This window comes from Haliaeetus albicilla, chromosome 18 (genome assembly GCF_947461875.1).
Source record: "Haliaeetus albicilla chromosome 18, bHalAlb1.1, whole genome shotgun sequence".
NCBI lineage: Eukaryota > Metazoa > Chordata > Aves > Accipitriformes > Accipitridae > Haliaeetus > Haliaeetus albicilla.
In genome coordinates this window covers 16,952,455-16,978,333 of record NC_091500.1, presented here as the reverse complement: position 1 = coordinate 16,978,333, position 25,879 = coordinate 16,952,455, and the positions used below count along the sequence as shown (strand labels likewise).

The 25,879-nt window shown below is 38.7% G+C and overlaps 2 protein-coding genes across 14 annotated transcripts in view; one reads left to right on the top strand and one right to left on the bottom strand.

Moving 5' to 3' along the window:
- Positions 1 to 16,826, top strand: part of ASAP2 (ArfGAP with SH3 domain, ankyrin repeat and PH domain 2) — a 93,126-nt gene extending 76,300 nt beyond the window's left edge. For 3 of the 5 annotated variants that reach the window (XM_069805826.1, XM_069805828.1, XM_069805829.1), the window contains exons 22-28: positions 1,698 to 1,953; positions 4,405 to 4,566; positions 5,465 to 5,633; positions 7,340 to 7,407; positions 9,079 to 9,191; positions 13,114 to 13,236; positions 14,181 to 16,826. In XM_069805826.1, the coding sequence (XP_069661927.1) occupies positions 1,698 to 1,953; positions 4,405 to 4,566; positions 5,465 to 5,633; positions 7,340 to 7,407; positions 9,079 to 9,191; positions 13,114 to 13,236; positions 14,181 to 14,255 (966 nt within the window). In that variant the 3' untranslated portion in view covers positions 14,256 to 16,826. The remainder of the gene's footprint in view (positions 1 to 1,697; positions 1,954 to 4,404; positions 4,567 to 5,464; positions 5,634 to 7,339; positions 7,408 to 9,078; positions 9,192 to 13,113; positions 13,237 to 14,180) is intronic. The other 2 variants (XM_069805827.1, XM_069805830.1) reach the window with 2 other exon arrangements.
- ITGB1BP1 (integrin subunit beta 1 binding protein 1) overlaps positions 1 to 25,879 on the bottom strand; it is a 143,594-nt gene that overhangs the window by 117,620 nt on the left and 95 nt on the right. Inside the window, exons 1-7 of one of the 9 annotated variants that reach the window (XM_069805838.1) lie at positions 25,762 to 25,864; positions 24,331 to 24,428; positions 23,384 to 23,462; positions 22,530 to 22,666; positions 21,212 to 21,304; positions 18,184 to 18,333; positions 17,277 to 17,452 (exon numbers count right to left, since the gene is read on the bottom strand). In XM_069805838.1, the coding sequence (XP_069661939.1) occupies positions 17,381 to 17,452; positions 18,184 to 18,333; positions 21,212 to 21,304; positions 22,530 to 22,666; positions 23,384 to 23,462; positions 24,331 to 24,402 (603 nt within the window). In that variant the 5' untranslated portion in view covers positions 24,403 to 24,428; positions 25,762 to 25,864 and the 3' untranslated portion in view covers positions 17,277 to 17,380. The other 8 variants (XM_069805840.1, XM_069805839.1, XR_011328622.1 and 5 more) reach the window with 8 other exon arrangements.

The following is a 25,879-nucleotide window of genomic DNA, read 5'->3' as shown; positions in this document are numbered from 1 at the left end:
AGTTTCCTCTGTTGCAGAATACCATTTTTGCAAGATTTTGTCTGCACAGGATTCTTCTCCCCATGTCCTGTCTCTTTAGTCCAAGGTAGCTATTAAGTCTGGTGCTTGACTTGGACTAGTTAGCAACAATGAACAAAAAACATATCACGAGCCATCACTTTCAAAGCACAATTGCTGCCTTCTGAGACTTTTCTTAAGATTTTTCTTGAGAATTTTGGTATCTGTGCAAGAGTCTGGAATCCGTGAGCTGCTAAACTCAGTTCTTCTGGGTGAGCTTTCGTATTATGTCCTGGTATTTACGTATTCCTGTATGTTGTGTCACCATTCAGATAATAACAGCAGTAATGACCTTTTTGATAAAGCAGCTTGAAACTTTCTGTTATGTTTTAGTCGGAAAAAATGAAATCTCTGTAAAACCTTTTGGGTAATTTACAGCTAGATACCTAGCAAGTCCCTTTCTGGGACACTTTAAATTTGTATTTTTGATCTGTTTTTTCCTTCACTTCTTTCGTTGTTGCCAGTTGCCTTCTTCAGTTGAGTGTTCTGTTTTTGTCTAGTCCCTGAGCTCCATCTCATATAGGCAGTTTTCTGCTACTTAGCAATGAGGCTAAAGTAATGAAACTGCTACTTCACTGCCCACTATTAATAGGCTTATACTACAGGGAGTTTAGAAAGGAGATTAAGGACTATTAATCACAGACTAGTGTCTGTGACTACATTGAATGCACTGGTGAATACTGCTGTTGCTTAGGATCACATCAGAGTTCTGTTTATAGATGTCAAGCTATTGGGCTTGTCTCTCTTTCTCATAAAGCAATTGAATAGATTTTGTAATCTTCATCAGAGAAGGTCATGTCTGAAATTGAAGTTCTTTTAGTCCAGAATATAAAAAAGAATCTAACCTAAAAGAAGGCTAAGACAGTCTAACTGGTTTATGCTGCTGTTCCACACCCTGGCTGCCTGGTTCTGCCTCATCTTTTGCCTCCATTCTGGCACACGTTTGTCCCTGTACTGAGCTCTTCCAGTTTGGTAAACCAGTGAAATGCTAAATCAACAAAATAAAAAAGAACTTTGTGCTGGTTTAGAAAGCAGAAGCAAGTGTGGGCTGAAACAAATACCAGAACCAGGACAGTGGAGAGGTCAGGGAATGGAGAGTGTCAGCCAGTGAGGAGCGAGGCTGCTGAGGCAAAGTAAAGGTAGGGATTAATGCATTTGGCTGTCACGTATATCATTCTCATAAATCTTTGAACTATAATGCTGTGCTGTAACATGTCTAAAAGCCCTAAATGATCAATCCAGAGTAAGCATTGAATATATTCAGAGGAAAATCAATTGCTTATTTGTGATACTGTTAGAATAAATCTTTATTCTGCCTAAATGCTATTACTATAAATGTTTATTTTCATTTCATACAGACAGTACATCAGTGACATGTTTATCTAACTCTATTTCTAAAGGCACATTTATGCTCTCTGCGCTGTGGATTGTTACAACCCATTCCTATACTAACCACATGAATTTATAACTCCAGCTATTTTAATTATCATTCAACAACAATAATTATGTATTAAAAGCAACAAAAATGCATTTTAGAAGCCATTTTTTCTTTCTGGAAACTAATAACTGTTTATCAACTGATCAACAAAATGAGTACAACTAATGTGGTATGAGTGAGTACTTCTGTTACTGTGTTTAAGCAACCCAGTCCCAATCGGAGAGAGGACAGGCCTGTCAGCTTCTATCAACTTGGATCAAACCAACTTCAGCCTAATGTAGCATCCTTGGCGAGAGATGCAGCGAACATTGCTAAGGATAAGCAAAGAGGATTTATGCCAAGTATATTACAGAATGAAACATATGGAGCAATACTCAGTGGCAGTCCACCTCCCATTCAGCCTGCAGTACCTGTTACAAGTAGTGCACCTCCTCTACCTCCAAGGAATATTGGCAAAGGTACTAACACCGGAAAATATCATTGTACGTTAGAAGAATGGGATCATAATGTATTTTTTTATTATTGGTACATTTTTAGGTTTTCTTTCACAGTTATTTTGCACAGGTAAGTATTGGAACAGTTTATTGATGACTTCATTTTATATACTTGAAGTGAATCTGCACAACCTGTTCTGATCTTGATTTTCAGTGTACCTGCAAGAAAGTACACAGTAGTGTTTGGGAAGACAATGCCCAGGTAACCTCAATAGATCTAAACAATTTATTAAAAGGAGGGCTGCAGTCAATTTAGTTCAGCAATTTTGTTGTTGTTGTTGTTATATTCCATCTTCTCATACTTCTGTTTCTTGAAGATGTCATTGTCAGAGTTCAATTTAAATGTACCATTTCAATAGCATTTGGCTGCTGTGGAAAATTGTTTTAAGACCTGGGCAAATGGAGAGTGTATGCAGAACTTGAGAGGTTTTAATCTTGCAAAGTTTTCTCTTAATAAATATATGCTTCAAGGTTGTTTAAATAAAAGTGTAAGCATCATGATGGATCATCTTAGAGAACTGGTAGCTGACTGAAAAAGTAACTGCCAATTACTGGTTATACCCTGATCAGCAATGTAAGATGTACATGTATCATCCTGGTTCAGAAGGGTTGTGTGCTTGCAAAATCTACCATTAAAGCTGATGCTGTGAACTTCATTCTTACCTTCACATATAATCTCTTTGGATCATATTAAAGAAGCATAGAGAAATCTGTATAGGTCCTCTTTGTACCGTACATGTTCAGTGTGTTTCATTGTTCTAATACCTTTGTTAATCCAGCAGCTTTCATTGATGCTAAATTTATGTAAAGTTCAATTCAAGAAAAATGACTATGTAAACGTGTGGTTTTCTATGGTGCTGTCATTCAGACTCTGTAAGAGGAGATATGAGTGGGGAATGTTCTAGGCGTACATGAGTGGCTTCTGCCTTTGGGAGCGCTGTGCAGAGGTCAGAATGCAAGATACTGTACCCCAGTGATTGTGTCCGAGGTGGCAAATTGAACATCCATGTAATATGAAAAGTCAGTTATTGCTCTCACAGGAATGGCTGCAGCATAAAAGTCAGATTAAAATGTTCTTTTGGGGGTGGAAAAACTGAGAACAGTAGCATGGGACTGGGGGAAGTTTAGCAGCATATAAAACTTAACCAAGGTGGGATTCCTTTTGTGTAACATTTTTGCATGAAGTCGAAGCTTAATATCTAGACACTTTTGTTACTTGATGGAAAAGAATGTTTCCCTCACCAAACAGGAAAAATCACCAAGGAGCTTGCATAGTCTGTTTAACTGTTAGATTCTATCTCTAAATTAGTAATACAATTGGATAGTTCAAAAGACTGTTTTACCCTTTGATATTGTTTTAATCATGGCCAACCATACTATTTTACCCACTGTTTGCCCTTGATTAAATGACGCTTTTCAAAGAGTGTCATTTTAATTTCATTCCCAACCCCAGGCTTCTTGGCACCAGTACAGTGCAACTCATGCCAAGAAAGCATGCTGCCTGGCTTATATTACTAGCTCATATTCTTTAGCAATGTATTAGCCTATTATTTTATATTCTTAGTTAAAAGCTATAATAGTATCATCAATCTTAGCTTCTTGTTGATTGCTGATGTTGTTGATGTTATGCTTAAGGTGTATCGTTACTCTTTTATCCTCTTAGCTTTAGGCTGTTCTCCAAGTCTTCTGAGCCTTTTATGCTTTTCCCTGCAACCTAGTATTTATTCATACCTTACTCTGTTTCATCTTTTCTTAATATGATGCTCATGTGCTGAGTAGAGAGAAGTGGCATGATATGTGCTAAATATTGGCATTATGAAGAAAATCTGTAGTGTGTTTTTATGAAATGGGCAGGCAGCTCGTCAGCATAAGAATGGAGTCGTTTAGGAGGCCCCAAAGAAGTCCTACTTTGTAACTGTTTCATGAGTAGTTATTATAGTTTTTTGCTTGGGTGAAATTCAGAATTACAGTTTTATGTCAATTCCAAGTCAAACCTGATGTTTCACTTTGAGTTAGCAAAGTCTGCTAATGGTCACTCGAGAGTGAGGTCCTTTTCGTGCAGTACCTGAGAAGATTACAGCTATCAGTCAGGGATTAAAGAAGGTAGCAAGATGTGCCTTCTGTCATCTTGTTGAGAAATTTCTGCTTTTTCAAGCATCGACATATTTTAAAGTAACGACCGGAGACAAATTTTACTTAGATAAAGTGTTAGTAAGACTTCACCCAGAAACTTTTGTGTAATTTTTTACACCAGACTCTTGATCTCTGCTCTGGCATTCCAGCAGGATGGCAGTGGTTCCTATTGCTGAATATAGTGGTCTAGCTGCACCATTTTTAAAAGCACGGGTGTGAATATTAACACTTTGTGCTTAGGGTAAGCAATAATAATAATACAGTATTTTCCTCTCTTTTTAGTTCAGCCTTCAGTTCTTGGCAGTGGTATTCAGACAATTTCTTCATCTAATGCAATGTGGAAGACAAATTCTTTAGGAGTGGAAAGTATAAGCAGGCAGAGGTCTTCATCAGATCCACCAGCTATTCATCCCCCTGTGCCGCCATTGCGTGTAACATCTACAAGTATGTTTCCACTTTCCCCTGTTTTCCCTTATGCTGTATCTAATCATAGTTGGCTTATTTTTCCATTTCCACAACTCATACTTCCTCTTTTGGTGACTGTAGCTTTGGCCTATCGTTCCCATCCAGTAACTTTGTATGAACTGTCTTCTCTGATGTTCCAGTGAGGACTCTACAGTGTAGTGCAAGGTCAACAGGAAATACTATCTATTACTAGAGCTAAAGAGCTCTTCACTTTGTATATATAGTTTCAATGCTGCATTTCTCACTATTTGTAAAGATGAGTGTTACATGTAGGTCTGGGGCTATGTCTCTGCATTGTGCTTGGTTCTTGTGAACCGTAGGAATGCAAAAAGATGTTTTAATGCATTGCCAGCTGCTGTTGTGGTGGTTTCAAGAATTCAGTAGAAATTTTAATTAATTGCTAAACCTAATGTGAAGTTAGATGTTAATCGTAACAGGATTTTAAGAAAAGACGTTCCTCTAAATAAAATTTCTTAGATATTATTCACTCAGTTACTTCTCTGTAAAACACAAACTGAAGGCCTTGATTGAGCAAACAATATTAGCACTTTATTACATACGTTCTGAGCTACTATTTTCAAGAATATGACTGACTTCGGTAAGAATTTTCTTTGCTTGTGCTTTAATGCTGGCATGAATTGAAGTACCTGTGAGCTCTCGGACCTTGACTAGGTGAAACAAAAGGTAGACCTCTTTCCAAAGAGGTCTCCTTCCAATGGGGGGGATTGCTTTCTGTTCAAGTTATTGAGTACATTAGTAAAGCATTTTTCTTGGATGGGGGTAAATCCTGTAATGGCAAAACCTGTGGATGAGAACCCAAGAAACAAAATGGTAAATAGAAATTTAATTAATTTCACTGTCTAACTTTCTTCCATAGATGTGCTTTCTCCAGCACCACCGCCTCCAGTGGCAAAGACAGCCAGCATTATTGAAGCTTTGAACCAGCAATCTAAACAGCAACCACCTCCTGCACAAACTAAGCCAACCCCACCACCACTGCCCCCACAACCTCCTAGTAGAATCTCTCAAAGAAAGCCTATTCCTGGGTAATTGATGTCATTTTAGTATTTTATATATTTCATATTTGTTAGTAACTTTTCAATTTTATGGTATATAACATGCAAGTCATCTATAAAGCATGCATATTTTTGCCAATTATGTGTTCTAGAGTATGGGAATGAACAAAAGGCAGACACTAAGGGAGCAGATTGCAAGGATTCACACAGTAAAAACAAGACAGCCCAGTGATTTAAGATTGTATGACTTGCGGAATATCTACAGAATGCTTAGCCATGATGGAAATAAGAAGCCACAAAGAATAATCCCTTTCTAATTCTCATCTAATAATGAAGAAGATAAAATGGGGTCTTATGTCTGATCGTGCCATTTATTGTTCACATGCCTTCTGTGGGTTCAGTTCCATTCAATATTTTCATTCATGGCAGGAGTAGAGAGATGTGGAACAGAAAATACCAGTTTTAAATTTGCAGGAAACAGTTAGGAGGGACAAGTGTACTGGAAGACAGGATTATATCCAAAGCAGCCTTGAGAAACTGGAGTAGTGGTCAAGGGAGAAGAGTGGTGTTATTCAGTAAGCAACACTTACTACTTAAGAACAATCAACTACAAAAACGAAGCATGGAGAACAGCAGAGTATGGTTAAGCACAAGTCCTTAAGAGAAGGATCTACAAGGACATAGTGAATCATAAATAAAAGTAAGTCAGACGACTCATGCCGTTGTGGAAGAGTCAAAGAGAAATAGTATTGTTTGATTGTAGCCCGCAAACCATGTAAATTAATCCTTCCAATTGACTCCACATCAGTAATGCCTCAGCTGGACTACTGTGTTCAGTTTGGGGCATTGCAGTAAAATAAAGGTACAAAATAGTGAGGCAGAAACCAGGGGAGACCAGTAAGGTAATGAGAAGTCTAGAAAAGACAACCTGTAAGAAAAGTTTGGAAGAAATAAGATTCTCTTACATTTTCTGAAAAAGAAATTGTAGCATAGATACACGTCTTCAAATATGTACAAAGTGTTGGATTATGCCATTCCTTTTTACATCTCATGATGGCTCTAAAAAAGAAGACTTTTGTTTAAGTTTTAGCAAGAATAATTTAGTTAGACACTAGGGAAAGCTTTCCAAAAGTAAGCATAGGGAAATATCATAGTAACTTGTCTGAGAAGTTTTTGGATTCTCTGACACTGAAAATTTGACAGAGTACATCCTATACAAACTTAGATAGTTATAAGATACAGGGACATGTATATGTATATGTGAGAAATAATATATATGGTTGATCCTTTGTGAATTAAAGAGGTAAACAACCTTTGACCTTTGAGCTCCCTTTTTTGTCCTTTGATTGAGTATACCATACTAAGTAAAAGGGAGAAGCAACTTGCTGAAGCTTGCTGTAATGTACAGACTAATAAGGATACATAATTTTAACACAGAATTTTAAAATAGCAGTGAAAGGAATTTCAGAACTTAGGAAAAGAAAATCTGCACTACACAAATTGCAGTAATTGAACCTATGTTATTCTTCTGCCTTACCTTTTTAAATTAAATGCAACTTACGATTGGTGTAATCAAAAATACAGAAGCAAAGTAGTATTTTTAAAAAGCCAAATAGCTGTTACCAGAATATACTGAAGACATGACAAGAATTTTATAATTTGAAAAATACTCTGTGTTGTTGCATTTCAAGTTTTTGTTTGTTCTTAAATGGATGAATTTCTAACTTTCTGTACAGGACTGAGAAGTCGTCTGGCTTAACTAACAAAGGGCAGTCCAGAGGACTTGGGTCTCTACAACAAACCGGTAATGGTGATTTAAAGATGTATTTTATTGTAATTAAGCTATCATTAAAACAGCCTAAGGGGGGGGGGGGTATTTACCTTACGCATCTAAATACAGTCAGTACCAGCATTATTATTGTTTCTCTTCTTGACTGTGTAGGCCCTGATGCCTCAAGCTCTTCTGCATGAACAGAGTTGTGGGCCAATTAATGTAAATAATGGGGCCATGCAATAAGAAACAGAATCACAGAATGGTTGATGTTGAGAGGGACCTCTGGAAGTTATCTGGCCCAACCCCTCTGCTCAAGCCGGGCCACCAAAAGCCAGGTGCCCAAGACCATGTTCAGATGGCTTTTGAGTATCTTGAAAGATGGAGACTCCACAGCCTCCCTGGGCAACCTGTGCCAGTGCTGGATCACCCTCACAGTAACAACGTGTTTCCTGATGTTCAGGCAGCACCTCCTGTTTTTTGGTTTGTGCCCATTGCCTCTGGTCCTGCTTTCCAGCTGGGTGGCCACTAGCATATATTGGTGCATGGGCTTGTTTGTCCCCAGGTGCAGGATTTTGCACTTCCTTGCTCCAAATTTTCCCCAGGTCTCTGGCACCCAGGATTCCTGAAGACCTGTCTTGCTAGTAAAGGCTGAGGAGAAGGCGGCATTCAGTACCTCAGCCTGTTCCATGTCCTGTGTAACCAGATCCCCATCCACTCAGCAACGAGCCCATGTTTTCCCTAATTTTCCTTTTGATATCTGCGTATTTATAGAAGCCCTTCGTGTTGTCTTTGGCATCCCTTGCAAGATTTAATTCCAGTTGGGCTTTAGCTTTCCTAACCTCAACTAAACCCCACTCAAACAAAGGATGCATTATGAAAACTTTAGTTAGTTTACTCTCTTGTTTGCATGTGTCATAAACAAGGTAATAGACACACATTTTAGAATAGAAAAATGTGTTTCTAGTTTGAAAATCTAAAGCTCATATAGTGTCACATTTAATTAAATTGCAAATTGATATTGCTTTTTTCATTATAATGAACAGACTTCATTATTCAGAGTTCATTATTCATTCTGCACTTTTCATTGTTCAAAGTAACTACTACTTTGCGATATTACAATAATGTCATCTCAATAAAATGTCCAAAGTAAAGTTTGTGTGGATTCTGTGGTGGTTGTAGTGGAATTTCTCCTGCCCAGTTTCCCCTTCCATTGTATATATTATGTTCATAGGTTCTTACTGTGATTCTTTTTTATTTCCCCTTGATATACCCAAGGGGAATTTACTAATGACTATTTGCCATCTGTGTCAGGAGTCTCCTGTGAAGTATACAGCATCTTGATAACGATGGTCTTTACTAGGAAAGCAGGGTTCTAAAAGCACAGAGTCTGTAGTGAGTGAATGGGGAAATGGGATATTTGGTTCTGCTCTCATCTGTTTTATAGGCTTTTTTCTCTTTTAGCATATCCACAGTATTGAAGGTCTTAGGTAGTTGTCTTTGGAGAAGAAACCTTTTTTGATAAGGAAAAGGATAGAAAAATTCTGTTTAGTTATTTAGAAAGAACCATTAAAAAATGAAATACTCATGGGATATAAAATAATTTGTATCCTTTAAAGAAAAATTAATTTGGTTTCAATTTGTATCATCACTGTTACTTTTTTTTAAAGCATGCCTAAAATTTACTTGTTTTACTTACCTTAGCAGCAGGAGAGTCATCTTCTGTGTGCGAAATTCCAGTAACACAGACTGGTTCTACAACAAATATTTTGGCACATATCCAGCCACCAGCACCAATGCCAAGGAAATCACAAATCGTAAGTAGACAGTCTGGGGTTTGATTTTATTAAATCTTCCATATTCTATCAAACACACTGTTGACATAGTAGTATATCCTGTTATGGAGAAAGTGTGAGAATCATGAAAAATACAAAGCCTGTATCCTGTGTTAAACATGTGCATGACATGTCCTAAGTATTTATGAAAACTTTGCTTTTCTTGCATTTCCTATATGATAGTATGTGATTTTAAAATTTAAAAAAAAAAAAAAAAGCTAAAAAAAACCAAAGAGAAACCAAAGAAAAAGAAGTATGGATTCTTTGCTTGTGTCCAAATGTGACCAACACAATCCACAGAATGTATGGCGTGACTTACTGAAGGTAGGTAAGTTTCATAAGTTAGTCAAGCTTGGTGAGCGAGTCACTTGTAGATCATATGTAACTTCATTCTTAAACTTGAGCGAAGTAAGTAATAAGGGAGCTTTTGTGCTTACTTTATAATGGGAGTAGATAGAGTTGTTTACATTGGTAGATCAAATGGCTTCAGACAAGACTAGTAGGAGTCAAGCTCAAAACGAAAGAAATTGGTTCTTTATGCAGTTCGTTCTCTTTGCATCTCTTCATCATGCATTCACTGGGTGGCAGGAGGGAAATCTCTTGGTAAGTACACAGAAACCACATCTGACTTGAGACATCCCTGACCAGAAGGTGATTGAAGGGTGAAGGGGAAGGCTGGAAGTATTGTGTATTCTTCTTCTCCTCCCTTCCCCAGCCTTACAGTGGCTGTTAGAAAAGAGATACTGGATTTAAATGGACTCTTGATCCAATTGTGTGGCCTTTTTATACTCTTATTTATTATTTATAATCTAGGACTGTGAATGGTAACACATATTAGTGTCAATACCTCTATTCTTACACTGGTGTAGTTAAAGGGATGTATTTCCAGATGTCAGCTGAGCTGTACATTGTGTAGTTCAGCTAGGTCTTTCGTCCTTGCTCCAATTTTATGTTGCTCTCTTGTGTGATAGACATAAAACATCCATATGCTTGATCATGACAGTATTTCTCTGCAGTAAGAAAATCATGATATAGAGAGTCCATACCTTCTGAGATGCTGTATGTGACTAGGTCTGGGCTGCTTCATGCTTTACATTCTGTGTAGGAGTGTGGTTCAGTAGGTAAATAATAAACTGAGAGGTAGGAGACATGCTGTTCCTGGCTCTGCGATTGTCTTATTAAAGGGCTGTAACAAAAAGACCTGCCTTTTTCAGTCCTCTGTCTCTCTCCCTTCATCCCTTTTTCCTTAACCATGTCTACTGAAATAGTAACTCTCCAGGACAGACCTCAGTGTGTTTGTGTGCGTAGCCTTGCACATTTGTCTTGAGCCCTTAGAACTCCTATTAGCTGTTTCTCATCTGATAATGCTGAAAAGCCACAGAGATATCTGGAGTTCATCTTGCATTAGTTGGGAGTATGAAATCTTCTGGTTTTTTGCCTCCCCTACTCTTGTTCAACCAAGTTACTGTCTGTCTTGCATCAAAATAACTTTCATGGTTTAGGCCACAATAAAATTAAATGGTCTAAGTAGCGTAAAATGGAATCTATCCCTTTTGCTTACATGATCCGAGGGAACTGCCGTATTTACTTTGTCAAGCTGTTGGACCCTGATCACAATTTCTGTTGTGTGTTCTGGGATTCAGGTGTGAGCACTGGCTACATCCTTTCAACACATCCCTTGGTTCTGAAACAGCTCCTTACCTGGCTTTCTGTATAAATTAAAGTTGTAGTAGTTTCTCTATCTCTCCTTTTTTTGTTTTATAGGACAAATTGCTTTAGTTATGAGTGAATGGGCTATCCTGGGTAGTTTCTAGGAACAGTCAGTCTCTCCACTGTTTAATATTAATTGCACATAATAGGAAGAACAAATCTGACTCTCGAGAAGTCTCGAGGGCTTCAGTAGGGTGAATTTTGTGAGACTGAGAAAATTAGCTGGATGATTTTCTTCTGTCATAGGACAGAGAAGTAAGGGAAACCTGGCTCAGGGAGTGTGTGCTATTTAAGGTGCTTTAGCTAAATCAGTCTAGCTAAAGCATCTTAGCTGAGGTTTAGTCAGGGGCCCCTCAGCTAAAGAGGTCTAGCTAGATCAGTCTAGCTAAAGTACTTTGGCTAAATTGCTCCATTTAGCCTTATACTCCAGCCTTTTTTGCTAAATCTTTACCCTGCCAGAGAATCCAGAGGCCAGCCCAGATTTAGGAAATTATTGCAGAAGTGCTCCTTGAGTAAAGAAAAAAGAGGTCTGGTTGTACATGCCCATGTAGCCAGTGGCTTGTCTCCTATATAGTGCATTTGCCCAATAGCCTGTTTTTCAGATGGAAATTCCTGATGCTTTTTTTTTTCCTTAATGTATATGTTAGATTTTTTAAACCATATTGTAGATATGTGGGAAACTTTCCTGGAAGATTTTAGTCTTCTGGGAATGGTATCTATTTTAATTTCCTTGCCTTCTAAAGAACAAGAAATACCTGTAATTACTGCACTTTGAAGTTAGTGATTATATCACTGTTGTACTGACATGAAGCTTTTCCCTCTTGACCTAAAAGGTGTTTGTGGTTCAAACTGTAACTTGACTGAGATGGAGCATCTGGCAAAATTGCTATGATGCAGTGCAAGGCTGCCAGCTCACAGGGGTGTGCCCCACGGATAGAGCCTAAGGATATGCCTGGTCTGGGCAGGTCAGGTTTTCTATACTAAAATGCAAATGGATGCTTACAGAGGAGCATAGTGATCATGCTACCTCCTTCCTTCCCCATCCACATCCCCCTTTTTCTGCATGGCGCTCAGCTCTAACAAAATGGCACATTAAGAGGCTGTTGGGCAGTACTGTCCACAGCAGAGCATTTTGCTGGTGGAGAGAAGTAGACTTGTGAATGGAGTCTCTTCTCCTCTTACAAGCTTCCTGCTCCATGGCTGACCTAACTAGAGACTGGGACCAGTCCCTGGGGGACTCTAGGATGGTGATTCTTTTCCTTATACCATCTGGAGCCTCTGTCCCAAACACCCACTGCATTAACAGACATCTCTTGACCTAAATGGCATTTACAGCTCTGCTCTGGCATCTTAGGGTAGAAAGGAGAGATTTTTGCTGGCTATGGCTGGGCAAACCGGCGAGAAGGGTGGACTCCTGGTAGAAAGCTTATGCTCTGCCTCCAGGTCCTGTGCCTCTCCACTCCTTGCATGGAAACGCTATGTAGGTAGCATTATTGTTGGTCTGCAACAGAGAACAAGGAGCAGTAGGCCAGGTTGCACCAGGAGAGGTGTGAGATTAGGATGGTGGATACTGTGATACCAGAGCAAAACAATTTTGGCATCACTTCAAATAGAACACAACTAGGATTAGAGTCCCACTGCAATATTGGAATATTGCAACTCCTTACTAAACTTTCTTACTGGAAGAATTGCCAAACCGCTCTGTCACTTGCAGTCCTCAAAACACTACAGAGAGGCAGAGGATGTTTTGGAGGGTCTGTACACTCCTGAAATGATTTTAGCAAATTAAGAAGGGGTGTATTGGCAGGTGGCTCAAGCCTCTTTTTGGTAATGCTGCTGCTGTTACACTTGCTCCATACCACTTGATCTTGATCACCCTGTCTTCTGAATAAAATCGTACTCACTACGATATATGATGATGATATAGAGCTCTGAAGACGGGTTTGGATAAGCCAAAGTGGAAGCTTGCTAAGGGAAACCTGGCCCATGTTGATGGTGCAGTGGTTCCAAAAGGCTTTGGATGCTGCCAAATTCAACCTGAAGCATGAGCACCCAGCATAAAATATGCAGCTGAACTCTAACCTATGGAAAATAACAGTTGGAAGCAGTTCTGAAGCTTTCTTTAGATCAGCTCCAAGTCTGTTTTGTCTCTTCCGCGCTGTATTATTTACATTTACTTGTTTTTATATTTCAGTCAAAAACTAAACCGAAGAGAGTAAAAGCAATTTACAATTGTGTAGCAGATAACCCAGATGAGTTAACTTTTTCAGAGGGAGATATTATTGTAGTCGATGGTGAAGAAGATCAGGAGTGGTGGGTGAGTATTCTGCATTTTCTATCAATATGCTTTGAAAGAAATAAATGAGATCTAGAGGTTGACACTGACTTCAGAAGATCCCCAGCTGGGTTTCTAGATAACAAGAAAAGTTTCATCTCATGTAAACCTGATTCCAGAAATTTATTTTGTTCAAAAAAATCAAACCTCAAACTTTTTTTTTTTTCTAAATGAGAAAAGCTAAATCTGATTAGTAGGGTTCACAATATACAGGGAACATGGTCTGTGTGATTCAATAAATTCTTGAGGGGTGTCAACAATTTAAGAATCTGCTGCTATTTCAGATGCTGTGTGGTGTGCCTCAGAGGACAGCTTTGTATTGTCCTAATTCTTCAGCTGACTGAGATTGAGAAATGGTCTATTTGAGCTGGGAAACCATCTCAACTGTTTACATTCCAGAGTCTTATCAGCTAAAGCAAAGTCTTGGGAAATTGTTGTGCATGAAAACAGTTGCCTTTGTTAGCTAGCAAAGAATAGAACTTCCAATTGCATCTAAATTGACAATAATGCTGTATAAACACAAATAGATTTATGTAAAAGCCAAAACTGTTGAAGCTTGATCCATCCTTTTGCCTTTCAGTGATTGTTAAGAGGGGGAAGCAGAAGCAACTTAACAGAGGCAGAATATGGGCTGCCAGGCATTACAGAATGCACTGAAATGGTGCAGCAGTGATACTGCATTAAGAGGTGTTACTTTCAAAGAACTGGATAAAACATTGGAATTTGAAGGAAAAAAAAAAGTCTATAGCTGAAAAACAAATGCACCCTGTAGGACTGAATTCCTGTTCACAAAATTAAAACACCACTACCGTAGAAAAGATGTAAGGAGAGGCTTGTACTACAGGCAGGAAGGTCGCTGGTATTCATTTTGGTGATACTGAAATGCCATTTTGAGATTAATTTGAAAAATATCTGGACTCTTTCAGATTGGTCATATTGATGGAGATCCCAGTCGGAAAGGAGCTTTCCCTGTATCATTTGTGCACTTTATTGTTGACTAAATTGCTACTGATAAGTGAAGACATTGCTCGTTTCCAGCGGTCACAGAAATAAGTTTTACTCTATTGCATTTCATCTACCTATCTGCAGACACCTTGCTAGAGCACTGCTCAAGTCCTAGGTACTGTAGCTTACTTTTTTATTGCCATCATTCTGATTTTGGGACTTCTAAAACTTTTTTTCTATGTGAAAACTTCTCATGAGCAGTTCACACTTTAAAAAAACAGCTCTTCCTGTATTTTTCAAGGTGAACTTAAAAGCTTTAACAATCAAAATCATATGTGTATGAACATCACAACATTATGAATGTTCTTTTCCATCAATTCACTGTAATTTTATTCTCCCTTTTGTAATATGACAATACCACAGTTCAGTGTTGCTTCCCCAGTCAAAGAAATTGTGTGCGTCTAACAGGGCAGTGAATTTATCCAATTCTCGATACCATTTGAAGTGTTGGAACCAAAACATGCAAGCTGCTGCGTAGTTCTAAATTGGACTGTTTAGCATCTTGCCATACTGGTTGTCATCCAGAATGTCAACAATTACAGAAGAAACAATTTTAATCGGGTGTCTTTGGCCAGGTAAAAGTAAAAAAGTATTTCAGTTTACCACAGGAGAAACTTCTTTCTTTCAGAATGGATGTAGATATTTGCTTAAAGTTATCTGAAATCTGTGTTAGTCGTTGAACGTTCTAGTTCTAATTTTGTGAGCTTGAGACTGTTTCATTTTTCTATGCTGCATGTGTGTAGAACCTGTTTTTTCAATGTTCTTTATGTATGTTACATCCATTTTGGTCATTTAATGTGACTACTGCTGGTTAACTAAACTATGGCAATATTAATGAGTTACTACATTAACTCAAGGATATGAAAACTGCACTTCCTGAAATGTACTTAACTATAATGATGGATTGCAGAGCATTTCTTACTCGTCTCATTATATAGCATTTAGACTTTGTTTTTAAATTCTTGAATTTTCTTAAATCATACAGCAATGTGTTCACAGAGAGAACATATTGGTGGAACATTTAGATAATTATCCTTGGTCAATAAGGTATCTGACACCTCACAAGTACACCATGTTATGTTCTGTTCTATAAAATTTGTGTGCCACTACATTGCAAACAATGATAGTTTGCTCACTCACTCTGTATTTATATAATATACCCACATATATGGTAGCTACACTGTTGTTAAATTTGTTTTACTAATTTGTGAACAAAGGCTAGGCCATGGGTAGTTCCCAGTTGGTTGATGGAATACAAAACACCAACACAAATCTGACGTCGTTTTGATGTTTGTATATTGTGAAATTGTACCAGGTTTTGCTTATGCTACAGGAAACAACTGATGGCATAGGATAAGAAAAATCAATGACTAGGTCACATTGGCTTTGATCACGTTTCGTGAATATTTTATCTCTAGATTTATCAAGAGAACTTTGAATTTCTGACAAATGGTGTTTAAATTCGCCATTTCATATTGAACGGAATGGAAAATAGGCCACCACCATATATATGCTTATTTGGAGAAATATCACATTGTGTTAGTGCTGGAAGAGCAAAACTGATCTTACCTTGTATCGCCTTTCCTAAATGGTACAGTTGGCTGATAGCCTCTCAAATGTGTGGGTACAGCCAAGTATATGCATAACTTTCATTTCCTAGATGCTGTTGCTGCAGTAATAAATGGGGAACAAACTGGAATGTTTCAAGATATTTTTGTTGCAAGTTGAAGCAAATTAGTCTGTATTTTCAAAGTTCCCAGTAAAATGATAGATTAATAGTTTAGCACTACAGTTTATTCACTTACTGATATGTTCAGTTTGCAACACTATTTTGTATGTTTCTATCCCTGATAGAGAGTAAATGGGCATATTATTTTGCACAGATCTCCTAATGTACAGTATTTTTAACACAGAATCTTATAGTGTATGTAACAACTCATAAAGTTAAACAATGATGCAAATTTTCCTTGAGTTCTGCTAGAAGAGGAATACACTTTAAAATGTCACAGCCTTGTTCACTGGTCACTTAGAAACTAGGAAACTTGTAGAATACAACTTAACAGCACTAGCAGTGCAGACAGACAAATTCTTGAGGACCAATAAAGAGTGGCTAAGCAAAATTTATCCCTAGATTTTCCATGTTTCTCAAAGTCTGCTCCTCTGGCAGAGGAAAAAGAAATTCTAGAGCCTGTAGATATCTATTTATAATATAAAATTAAGAATTTTAAGTCCAAAATTTTGGCATATTTCATACAACTTTTCAAATCTGATTAAATAGTGATTCAGAAAACCTGTTAATAGACAGACTATTAGGTTGCTGTGTTAACTGTTTAAAAAGGAGCAAGTGACACTTAAAATGCAGCTTAGAATGCTATGAGATGTATAATATTCAATTCAGTTGTTTTTATTTTGTTTAGTTGCAGAGCAACTGTATATATTGTATAACCTAAAATCAACTCTTATTTTCAATGTCCTGGATGCAGTGATTTATAATTAGAGCATGATTAATAAATTTTACTCTTGTTAACCAGTCAAATGTCTGGAAAAATAAAACTACTTTTAAAATCCCTTTGGCTACTTCTCTTCTGTTACTTGGCATTGCTTAGGCAATATTCTTTTTTTCAAGGTGTAAAATGAGAAATACCAACAAGTAGCACTTGAGCAAAAAGAAGGTGCATCTTATGGATTTTTAGTTGAACACAAACTGTGTAGATGTCAGCTAAGATTAAATTAGAGGTGTAAAGCACCAAATGACTACCTGTTATCACTTTGCTCTTGTTTTGTTCTAATACCTAGGCTAAGCAATACTGAAGTCTATATTAACAAATTGTTTTTCAGACAAAGAGATAGAAGTGTCAGTTTTATTTTACATTTCTACAATATTGACATTAATATACAAAACATGATTTAGGAAAAAAATTCATGTTAAATATAAAATTCTGTGTTGTCTTGGAAACTGAAGATGGAATAATTTCTTCAAGTCATGATGGGTGGGGAATGACAAAGTACCATGTGCAAGGTTGTATGTAGCTACTGCTAGTCTGTGGTATCACAAAGGAGCCCCATTCCCTCCTCACACAAAGGCCTCTTGTACTACACAGTCACGTGCTGCTGAAGAAAATCAGGACTTCTCCGACATTAGAACTGAATCAAAGGCTGTAGATAACACTTTGCAAATAGCTTGTGCTTGTTCCTAAAAAAATCCAAACATTCACATTAACACTTTCTGAAGAACTTCTGAGCGTCTCAAAACTCATTTAAAGGAGAATGTGACCTTTATCATTCTTTTGGCAGAGACATGCAAAATGGAGTAGCACAAGTGAGATTTAATTTGATTTCTGTGGTCTGCAGTGACATGTGGGAAGCTGTTTTAAATGAGCTCTTTTGAAACAAGTCAGAGTTGTTAGCTTTCAACACAGCATGACACTAGCATTCAGAAAGTCAGTTTGTGTGTTCCCCCAGTGCTGCTAAGGGTGTGTGTCACATCATAGCACCTTGACAATGAATTCTCCTACTCGTAAGAAGGGATCACTTCCCTTGCTTATGAATATGCATGCATGCTCTACTACCAGAATTGTTACTCAATCCCTCCCTGCTCTGTCCGATCTTAAGAGATTTTTGTCTTTGAAAATACAAACGGAGGATTGTACTTGGCAGCTACAATACTAGTCTTTAGATTGCAAAGAGCTTTCTCAGGCATGTACTTTCACTGGCAATTTTAGGGAATGTAGGTATTTTTCCTCAAAGCTGATCAAATGCAGTCAGCAGGGCTTTTCTCCCCTCCTCAGCCAGGGCACATTTATACTCTTTCGTTTTAACTGAGCAATCCCCCTTCTGCCAAAAAGCCTTCACAAGGGCCTAGAATCTCCCTTTACAATCAAAATACTGATACCTAAATTAAATACTATAAACATAAACTCTTACCAAACTATTGCACTGATATACCCAGAGGCTGCATTCTTCAGAGGCTGCATCTGTTGTCTTCAAAGCCAGTAAACTTTTTCCTGCTCCCAGACCATCATCATAGCAGACCATCCGTACAATTAAATAGAGAGCATGCCTATGTAACACATCCTGAAACCATGTGGCAAATAAAAGTTACTCTGGAACAGTGCAACAGCTATTTCAGTTTTCCACCTGTTTTGATTCTCTCACAAAAGAATACTTCAGATTTATTTACAAAAGAAAAGTATTCCTTGGTAAACTTATAATTTTTTAATGGAGAGTTTAGTCAAGATTTAAAAAAATAAGTGGTAGTTTAACACAATTTTAGCTTTAATTTTTGCTTCTATATTAGAATTGCATTCATATGTGGACTATATTACTGCCCATACTAAAAAAACACACATTCGTTTCCCACCTATCCTCACTTGCCCTCTGTGAGTAGGACAGGCAGTACACTCTACCTCTGGCACAGAGGTAACTTAAAACAACTATTACTTTTCCAGTATTTTTCCAGACAGTCCCATCTCAGTTCCGGGAAGGGTACAGGCAAGAAACTGTTCCCAGAAGAGGGTATGGACAAGGTTAGTTGCTTTGGGGCAGGAGGGGTGTGGGGGTGTGGTAGCCATGTGGCCTGAGCCACAGCATGGGTCCTGACTCTTGCAGAGATCTAGCCTGGGAAACTTGCTGCTCTGCACCGCAGTTGCAGGGTTTCACCATAGTCCCAACAGTTCTGATCTTGGCCATTCCACAAAAGGAGTGGCTGATGCCCCATACAAGGTCTCTGCAGACCTATGCTACACAAAGCCTTTCTTCTCAAGCCATCCCACCTAACCATTAATATTCATCTGGTTTATTCCAGTCATACCACTTCTTGGGTCTTATGACTTCAAGACAGCTCTTTTTCTATGTTCATAGCATTGAACACCTTGTCCCTATCAAGAGCTGAAGGGTCTGAAGAAATGTCCACTTTGATAGAGAAGCTGTAAAAATGGACAGCGAGCTTGATGCCTGCTATGAAACCCTCAAGGGAGAGCCCTCTACCAGAGCTCCTGAGATCACCTTGCTGATCTCCATCCCTGACATTCACTCAGCAATTGCTCACAATTATTCATACCATCACTAACTACCATACCACACAGAAGGCAGTTGGAGCTGATGTGGGACTTACTGGATCAAGGAAAGATGCCAAGATTTCCGTCCAAATTACTTGTAACTTCTTAAAGTTACTTGCTTGGAACTTGCTACAGTGCTAATGTGCATGTAGATTGTCACTAAAAGAAGGAAGGATAGCATTCTTTAAAGTACACAGTCCCCCTTAAATTAATTTCCTGCCCTTGTTACAGTATGTGGCTATGAGGGGATTCTGCAGCTGAGAGAAAAATGAGATGGCAGATGGACACACTGTGCCATAGGTGTATGTACATATATATAACGTACAAATACACACAATCGGAATGTGAAGAAGGCCAAAGCCTCAGTGTGACTTCTATAAATGCTTCGCCTTTGGTTTCTAGTGGTTGCATCCACAAACACCAGAAGTGTATGAGTGAATTACATATCTGTACATATTTCAGTCACTAATGAAATAAATAATTTCTCAAATGTTGGCTGAAATCCATGAGGAAAAATTTTGTATCCTGCAATCATTCTCTTTTTTGGCATCTGAAATAAATAGCTGCCTATTCACCTGCAAAGGTATCTACAAATCACAGAACTCTCACCTTTCCCCCAAAGTCATAAAAGACTGAATTCTTTGTACAAATGCAGAGAAAACCTTTTCATCTTGGAACTCTATGAAAAGAGTTAGGTGGACTAACACAAGGACAAATTAAATGTCAACAGTGACACAGATGCAAAAAGCCAGAATTTGGGAAACAGAATGCAATGCAATAAAATGCCAGTGCAAGCTAGCTTAATCACAGGCAGCTTTATCAGCTTGTGCATGCTTTCAGCTTGAAGACAGAAGAATGATGGATAAAAGTCTTAAAATTACCTATTTGATCTTTATCAAAGTACAAAAGAATTTAAATAATAGTGTAACCTATATTCTTAATGAGAATTAAGAATTTAGGAGCACAGTAAGAACAGAACCCAAAAGAATTCAAAGTTTGAGTAACAACTACGACACTTCCTCCCAGGCATTAGAAACAAGTGTTTTATTTTCTGAAGGGACCAAATGAAACTTTTTGGCTCCCTTCAGAGTATTCAGCTATTGAGCAATGCTATTCACTTTCCTCATTCTCAAAGCTTTTATGAAGAGGCATTGCTGGGTTGTTGATGGGTCATGACTTCACAAGGCCAAGTATTTATGGTATCTGGGGCTCTGAGGGCAACCAGAAGGAAACCACATGGCTGCAATACAAAGCTACACAAAGGCAACTGGAGGGCCCTGGGGAAGAGACTGGATTTTTATTTTTAGCAAAAGAGCTACTTGAAGTGTGCTAAAGGAAAATAAACTACACGTAGGAAATGATGCAAACAAAAAATATGCTTGATCAATAAAGTGGAATCATGAACTCCCACTCTTGAATTAGGAGTGCAAGGCTGGAACTTTAAAGAGGAAGACAACTCAGGTATTCTTGAAAAAAACATCCTTTGTTTTTTCCTCTTGACAATAACATCAGCAGGAATTGCATTACTAACTCAGGCTGAGGAACCTGTGGTCTTGGCCACCACAGTCATGCTACTTCTCCATGTGAGAGAATGGCAGAACAGCCACAGAGGAAGGAAGATGTGCCCAAAGAGCATAAAGGCTTGCTTGCCTTTTGTCTGGTGCTCTATCTCAAAAGGAATAGACTTTTGTCATAAATCCAACCAATCCAACCAGGAAAATACAGACAGCCCTGAGGAGATCCGACACGAAGCTGTCAGAGCTTTTTTGTTCGTTTGTTTAACTTTTGCTTAAAGCCAGAAGTGACATTTTGGTCACACAGATCATCTATCAGAGAAATAAGTAAAAGCACTTTTCAACTCTCACCAAAAAGACAGTTTGCTGCAAATCACTTACATACTGATCAGATGTTGAAACTTTAATGCCATATTTGGAAACTCCCATAATAAACTCCTCTTCACCTGGAACAAAAGGTAACTTTCCGTCTTGCTTTGGAGGGAAACAAACAAAAGCCTTTAGTGCAGACAGAAGAACATGAACAACAGATACATAATAGAAAATGGGTTTATGTGTACTTTAGTCCACTGGATCAGAAACATCACTAACCCTGCTTGTATCTTGCTGTGTGAAGTCTGCCTGCGACTCTTGCACTCATCCAATCTCTTAACATTATGTGAGATACATTCAGGGGAGGCTCAGAGGCTTAGACTGGACATCAGGAAGCATTTCTTTACCAAGAGGGTGGTCAAACACTGGAACAGGCTTCCTAGAGCGGTGATCGATGCCCCAAGCCTGTCAGCATTCAAGAGGCATTTGGACAATGCCCTTAACAACACGCTTTAACTTTTGGTCAGCCCTGAAGTGGTCAGGCAGTTGGACTAGATGACCGTTGTAGGTGCCCTCCAACTGGAATAGTCTAGTCTATTCTAATTCTAAATATTACATGATTCCAGAAATAAATTTATCATCTCAGGGGAGAGTTTGGTACTCTGGTCAAATCAGATGGGCTGAAAAATAATGCATGCCCTGTCATGATGCGCTGACCCTGGGTGATCTATGTTCCACACTGGCAGCAATTTTGTAATTGTGCTGTAAAAATAGTTTTAGCATATATTCAGATACTTGAAATGTCAAGTTGCTGTAAGATAAACAGACATTCTGTGCTTTTAAAGCTACAAATGATCAGCTACCTAATGGCAACGACCAGTTACGGCTTTTAGCACAAAAATAAGCATAAGCAACCACAGTTTGGCAAGGGTGACCCAAATATTATTCAGGTTCTTTGGTCAGAGGTTCATAAGTGATTGTAAGCAGAAACTTGACATTTTCCTCTATGGGAAAACCTCTACAGTACTGAGGAAATCTGGAGGAGATATTCTTTCCTGGTTACTAATCCTAGCAGTGCTGAAGACAATATTAACAACTTTCAGTTGGGATACTTGTTCAGTAGTGACTCATCAAAAGGGCCTTTGCTCTGAGCCTGCTTCTTCAGAACAGCTTTTTGGATGCATCTTCTCCAGTTGCTCAATAGGATGGAATTGAGCGTGACAGGTTTTGAGATTCATAGCTTAATGTTTTTTAAAGTAAGCTATTTTATTCTACTAAGTCTAAAATTTACAAAGAAATATGTTAGATCTCATGATAATATGAAAGAAATATACCTAAGCTTAAGATGTTCTGACGTTGCTGGTATTGTCTTTTGTAACCCACTTACCTGTGCAACATCTATGTAATTTATCAAGTCCAATGGCCCTTCCAGACTTTTGCTCTCATTATAGTTCAATTTTTCAATGGCACCAACATATTTAACTCTGAATTCTGCACAAGTATCAGAATTACTATTGCTTTGTCCTGCAACAAAATAAACCAAAGCAATTCTGAAGAATTCCAGAACAGTAATGCTATTCTAATTGGTGTTAATGAGGCTAACTTACTAAATTCCATAATTTTTGCAGACTTTCATCAAACACTTAACCTTACCACAGTATATTAATTCCTCTCTTTAATGAACTGTCCTGGGTTGATTCAGAACAGCCCTTGGTAAAGGCAACAGTTTCGTATGAATCCATAATACAACACTGTTTATACTAATTAAAATTTGGAGTTAACAACCTTGAATCAGAAAAGATAGAAAAGCTGGTTCTACTTTTATATATATATTTGTTTTAAATGAACTGTTTGGTCCAACAGTGATGCGCTGTCATCTGTTGAGCAAGAAGAAGTAAAATTAAATCTTACTTCCATTATTTCAGTGCAAACGTAAACTCACAAAAGCAGGAAACATAGCTTCCAGAAGATTATACCAGATTTAGGCTGTGTAACAGACTGGTAATGCAACTAAGTTTTTCTTACTCAGACACTTCACTTCGAAAACAGTGACTTAATCCTAAATGAACCATTAATAATACTTTAAAAACCTAGAGCTATGCATGAATTAGTCAACAGGCTAACAGATTCACTCACAATTATTGAAAATACATACTTTAACCTTTTCCATTTTCTGCTCTTTTATACAAACACACATAAAGTTAATACTGTTCCTTATCTGCTCAAACTCTGATTACATACCTGAACTTTTTGTGGAGTCGGTATCTAGACTAGCCACAGTACTAGACCTGGAAAGTCCCCCAAGACTGGAATCTACAGACTAAGAAAAAAATTCATATCATCAGAAAGTTACTGAGAACATAGTAACAATTCACTTTTATATGCCCTGCCTAAACTCTTTTTTTTTTACACAAACTAGTGTTTATGTTCTAATTACTTAAGCAGCACTGCAAAATGGGGAGAAAAAAACACCACCACCTATTTCTTTCCTGAAGTTATCTTTCTGCCTCATTGTAGATTAGACTGATACAAATTCAGCAGGAACCCCTGAGAAGTCCACAAATATTTTGAAAGGAGGAGGAAATAAAAGAAAAAGAGAAAATGAACCTTAAGGTTATGTCCAGACTTTTCTGGTACTGCATCTTAACTTGAAGAAATTGACAACTATATGCTTGTCACCAATGCTTGAAATAACATAGCAGTGCAAGGGAAGTGAAACGGCACCTTGGAAAATCCAGAATATTCAACTGATCATTCCAAAACCTATCAGACAAAATGGACACATTATTCAAAATGAAGAATACTTTTTAGAGATACTGAGTAACCAACTAGTACTGAAGAATAAACTCATTCCTGGTACCTAGCACCAGGCACCTTCTTAAAGACAATATTAGCACAGAACAAACATACTACATTTTCCTCCAAACCTTACTATGTGCTGCCAGAAACTCTTGTGTTTGTGGGCTTCACTATGGAAGCAATCAAGCATTCATCTCAGAATACAAGGGCTTTATAACGAATAGGGTTTTTTAACTCTCATAAAACAACCTGAGGAATAGTAGAAGTAGGAAGTTCTCCTAGTGCAACATGGCATTTTATGGAAATCACATCCTACCATCAGTGCAAGCAAACCACTGAACTGTCAACTTGTGCTTCCATAAACAGAGTATATACCAAATTCAACTTACCTTGCTTTTAGTACTGATTTCACTGCTTTGTGAGCTGCTGCTGCTGTGTCGTTTTTTTCCTTTTCTAAACATTTTTTCATAATTGGATCAAGGAAGATATTCTAGGTAGGAAAAATAAAAATTAAAGCTGTCATATCATCAAGAGAAGGAGTTCCTGGCAAACAGCAGAGGGACTGTATCCAAAGTGGACAAAAACTGGAAACTTGTGAAGGACTCTGAGAATGGAAGTAGGAATGTTCCTCTGGTGCTCTTCATGTGTGACTGGGAAAGGTCCCTCAAGCTCTCTGCTAAAACTTCTCCATCCTTTTGATTAATCAAAAAAATCCTGCCACCCAGTTTACAGACTATTGCAAAGGTCAGTTTCTAATGCGTATAAAGATACAGATTTAGAGGCAAGACAAAATTTAAAATGTATATTCCCACTTAAAAGCATTAGATTATTTTTATTTGTAACTACAACCTAAGTGCCCTACAAAGTGCATCCAATGCAATCCCTCCTCCAGAGATTATGCTCCCATTTAAAAAAAGATGAACCCCCAAACCCCTGCTTCTGAAGAACTACTAATTGTAATACTTCTAGGAGAAACCATTACTACTTAACATGTTCCTGAAACTTAAAGCAAAAAGCATGTTACATGTACTGCCTTAGAACTGAGTTACTGGGAGTTCTGAGAGTATTCCAGAAACGTTTTTTCCTCTATCCACCCTACTACTTCACTTGCTGCACTTAACATTTGGCCAGCCAGTGTCCAGAAGCAGGATGCTGGCTCCCAGTCAGGAAGTGCTGAAACCCTATTTCCCAGCTTCAGAGAATATTTTAATTACAAAGCTTCAGAAATTTTGAGCAGATGAAAGAAAGAGCACAAAGGAGGAAGACAGCTCACACTGCAGAAAATAATGGAAGACGCATAAGGGGAAGCTTGGACCTGCGATGCAGTGCTGGACTACAAGTCCCCAGACCGCTGCTGTGTTGGCCATGAAGCAAACACCTGGTCCCTGGCAGACCAAAAGCCACCCTCAGCCACAAGGGGTGCAGCAAGGCACCGCGGTACCCTGCACACCCACGTCCCTCGGGGCTCCTTCCAGCCACCAGCACGGAGGGGCTGCTGCTAGAACGCAGGCAAATCCGCTGGTTCTGCCGGTCGTCTCTGAGGAAGGCACAGCTCAACACTCGCTACTTCGCAAGCTTTTTTAATACGAGGCGCGGAGAAGCTAGGCCGGGTAGCACCGCATCCCGCGTTTTGTTCTATCTCCTTCCCGTTCGATACCTCTATCCCCAAACGATAACCCGATCAATGATAAACCGGTAAACCCTCTTCCCACAGAAGGGCGAGAGGCCGAACCCCGGGGGGCTGGTGGACGGCAGGAGCGCGGCCCCCGTCGCAGCAGGCGGCAGCAAGCGGCCGTTTGCCCGCTCCCCTCCCCCGCCTCCGGGGGACGCTTGGCGTCAGCCCCTTCCTCCCAGCGCCGCCGCCGGCACCTCAAGGACCGCAACAGCCGGGCGAAGGCCTCCTCCGACAGCGCCCAGGCCCCACTAGCTGCCGGCCCC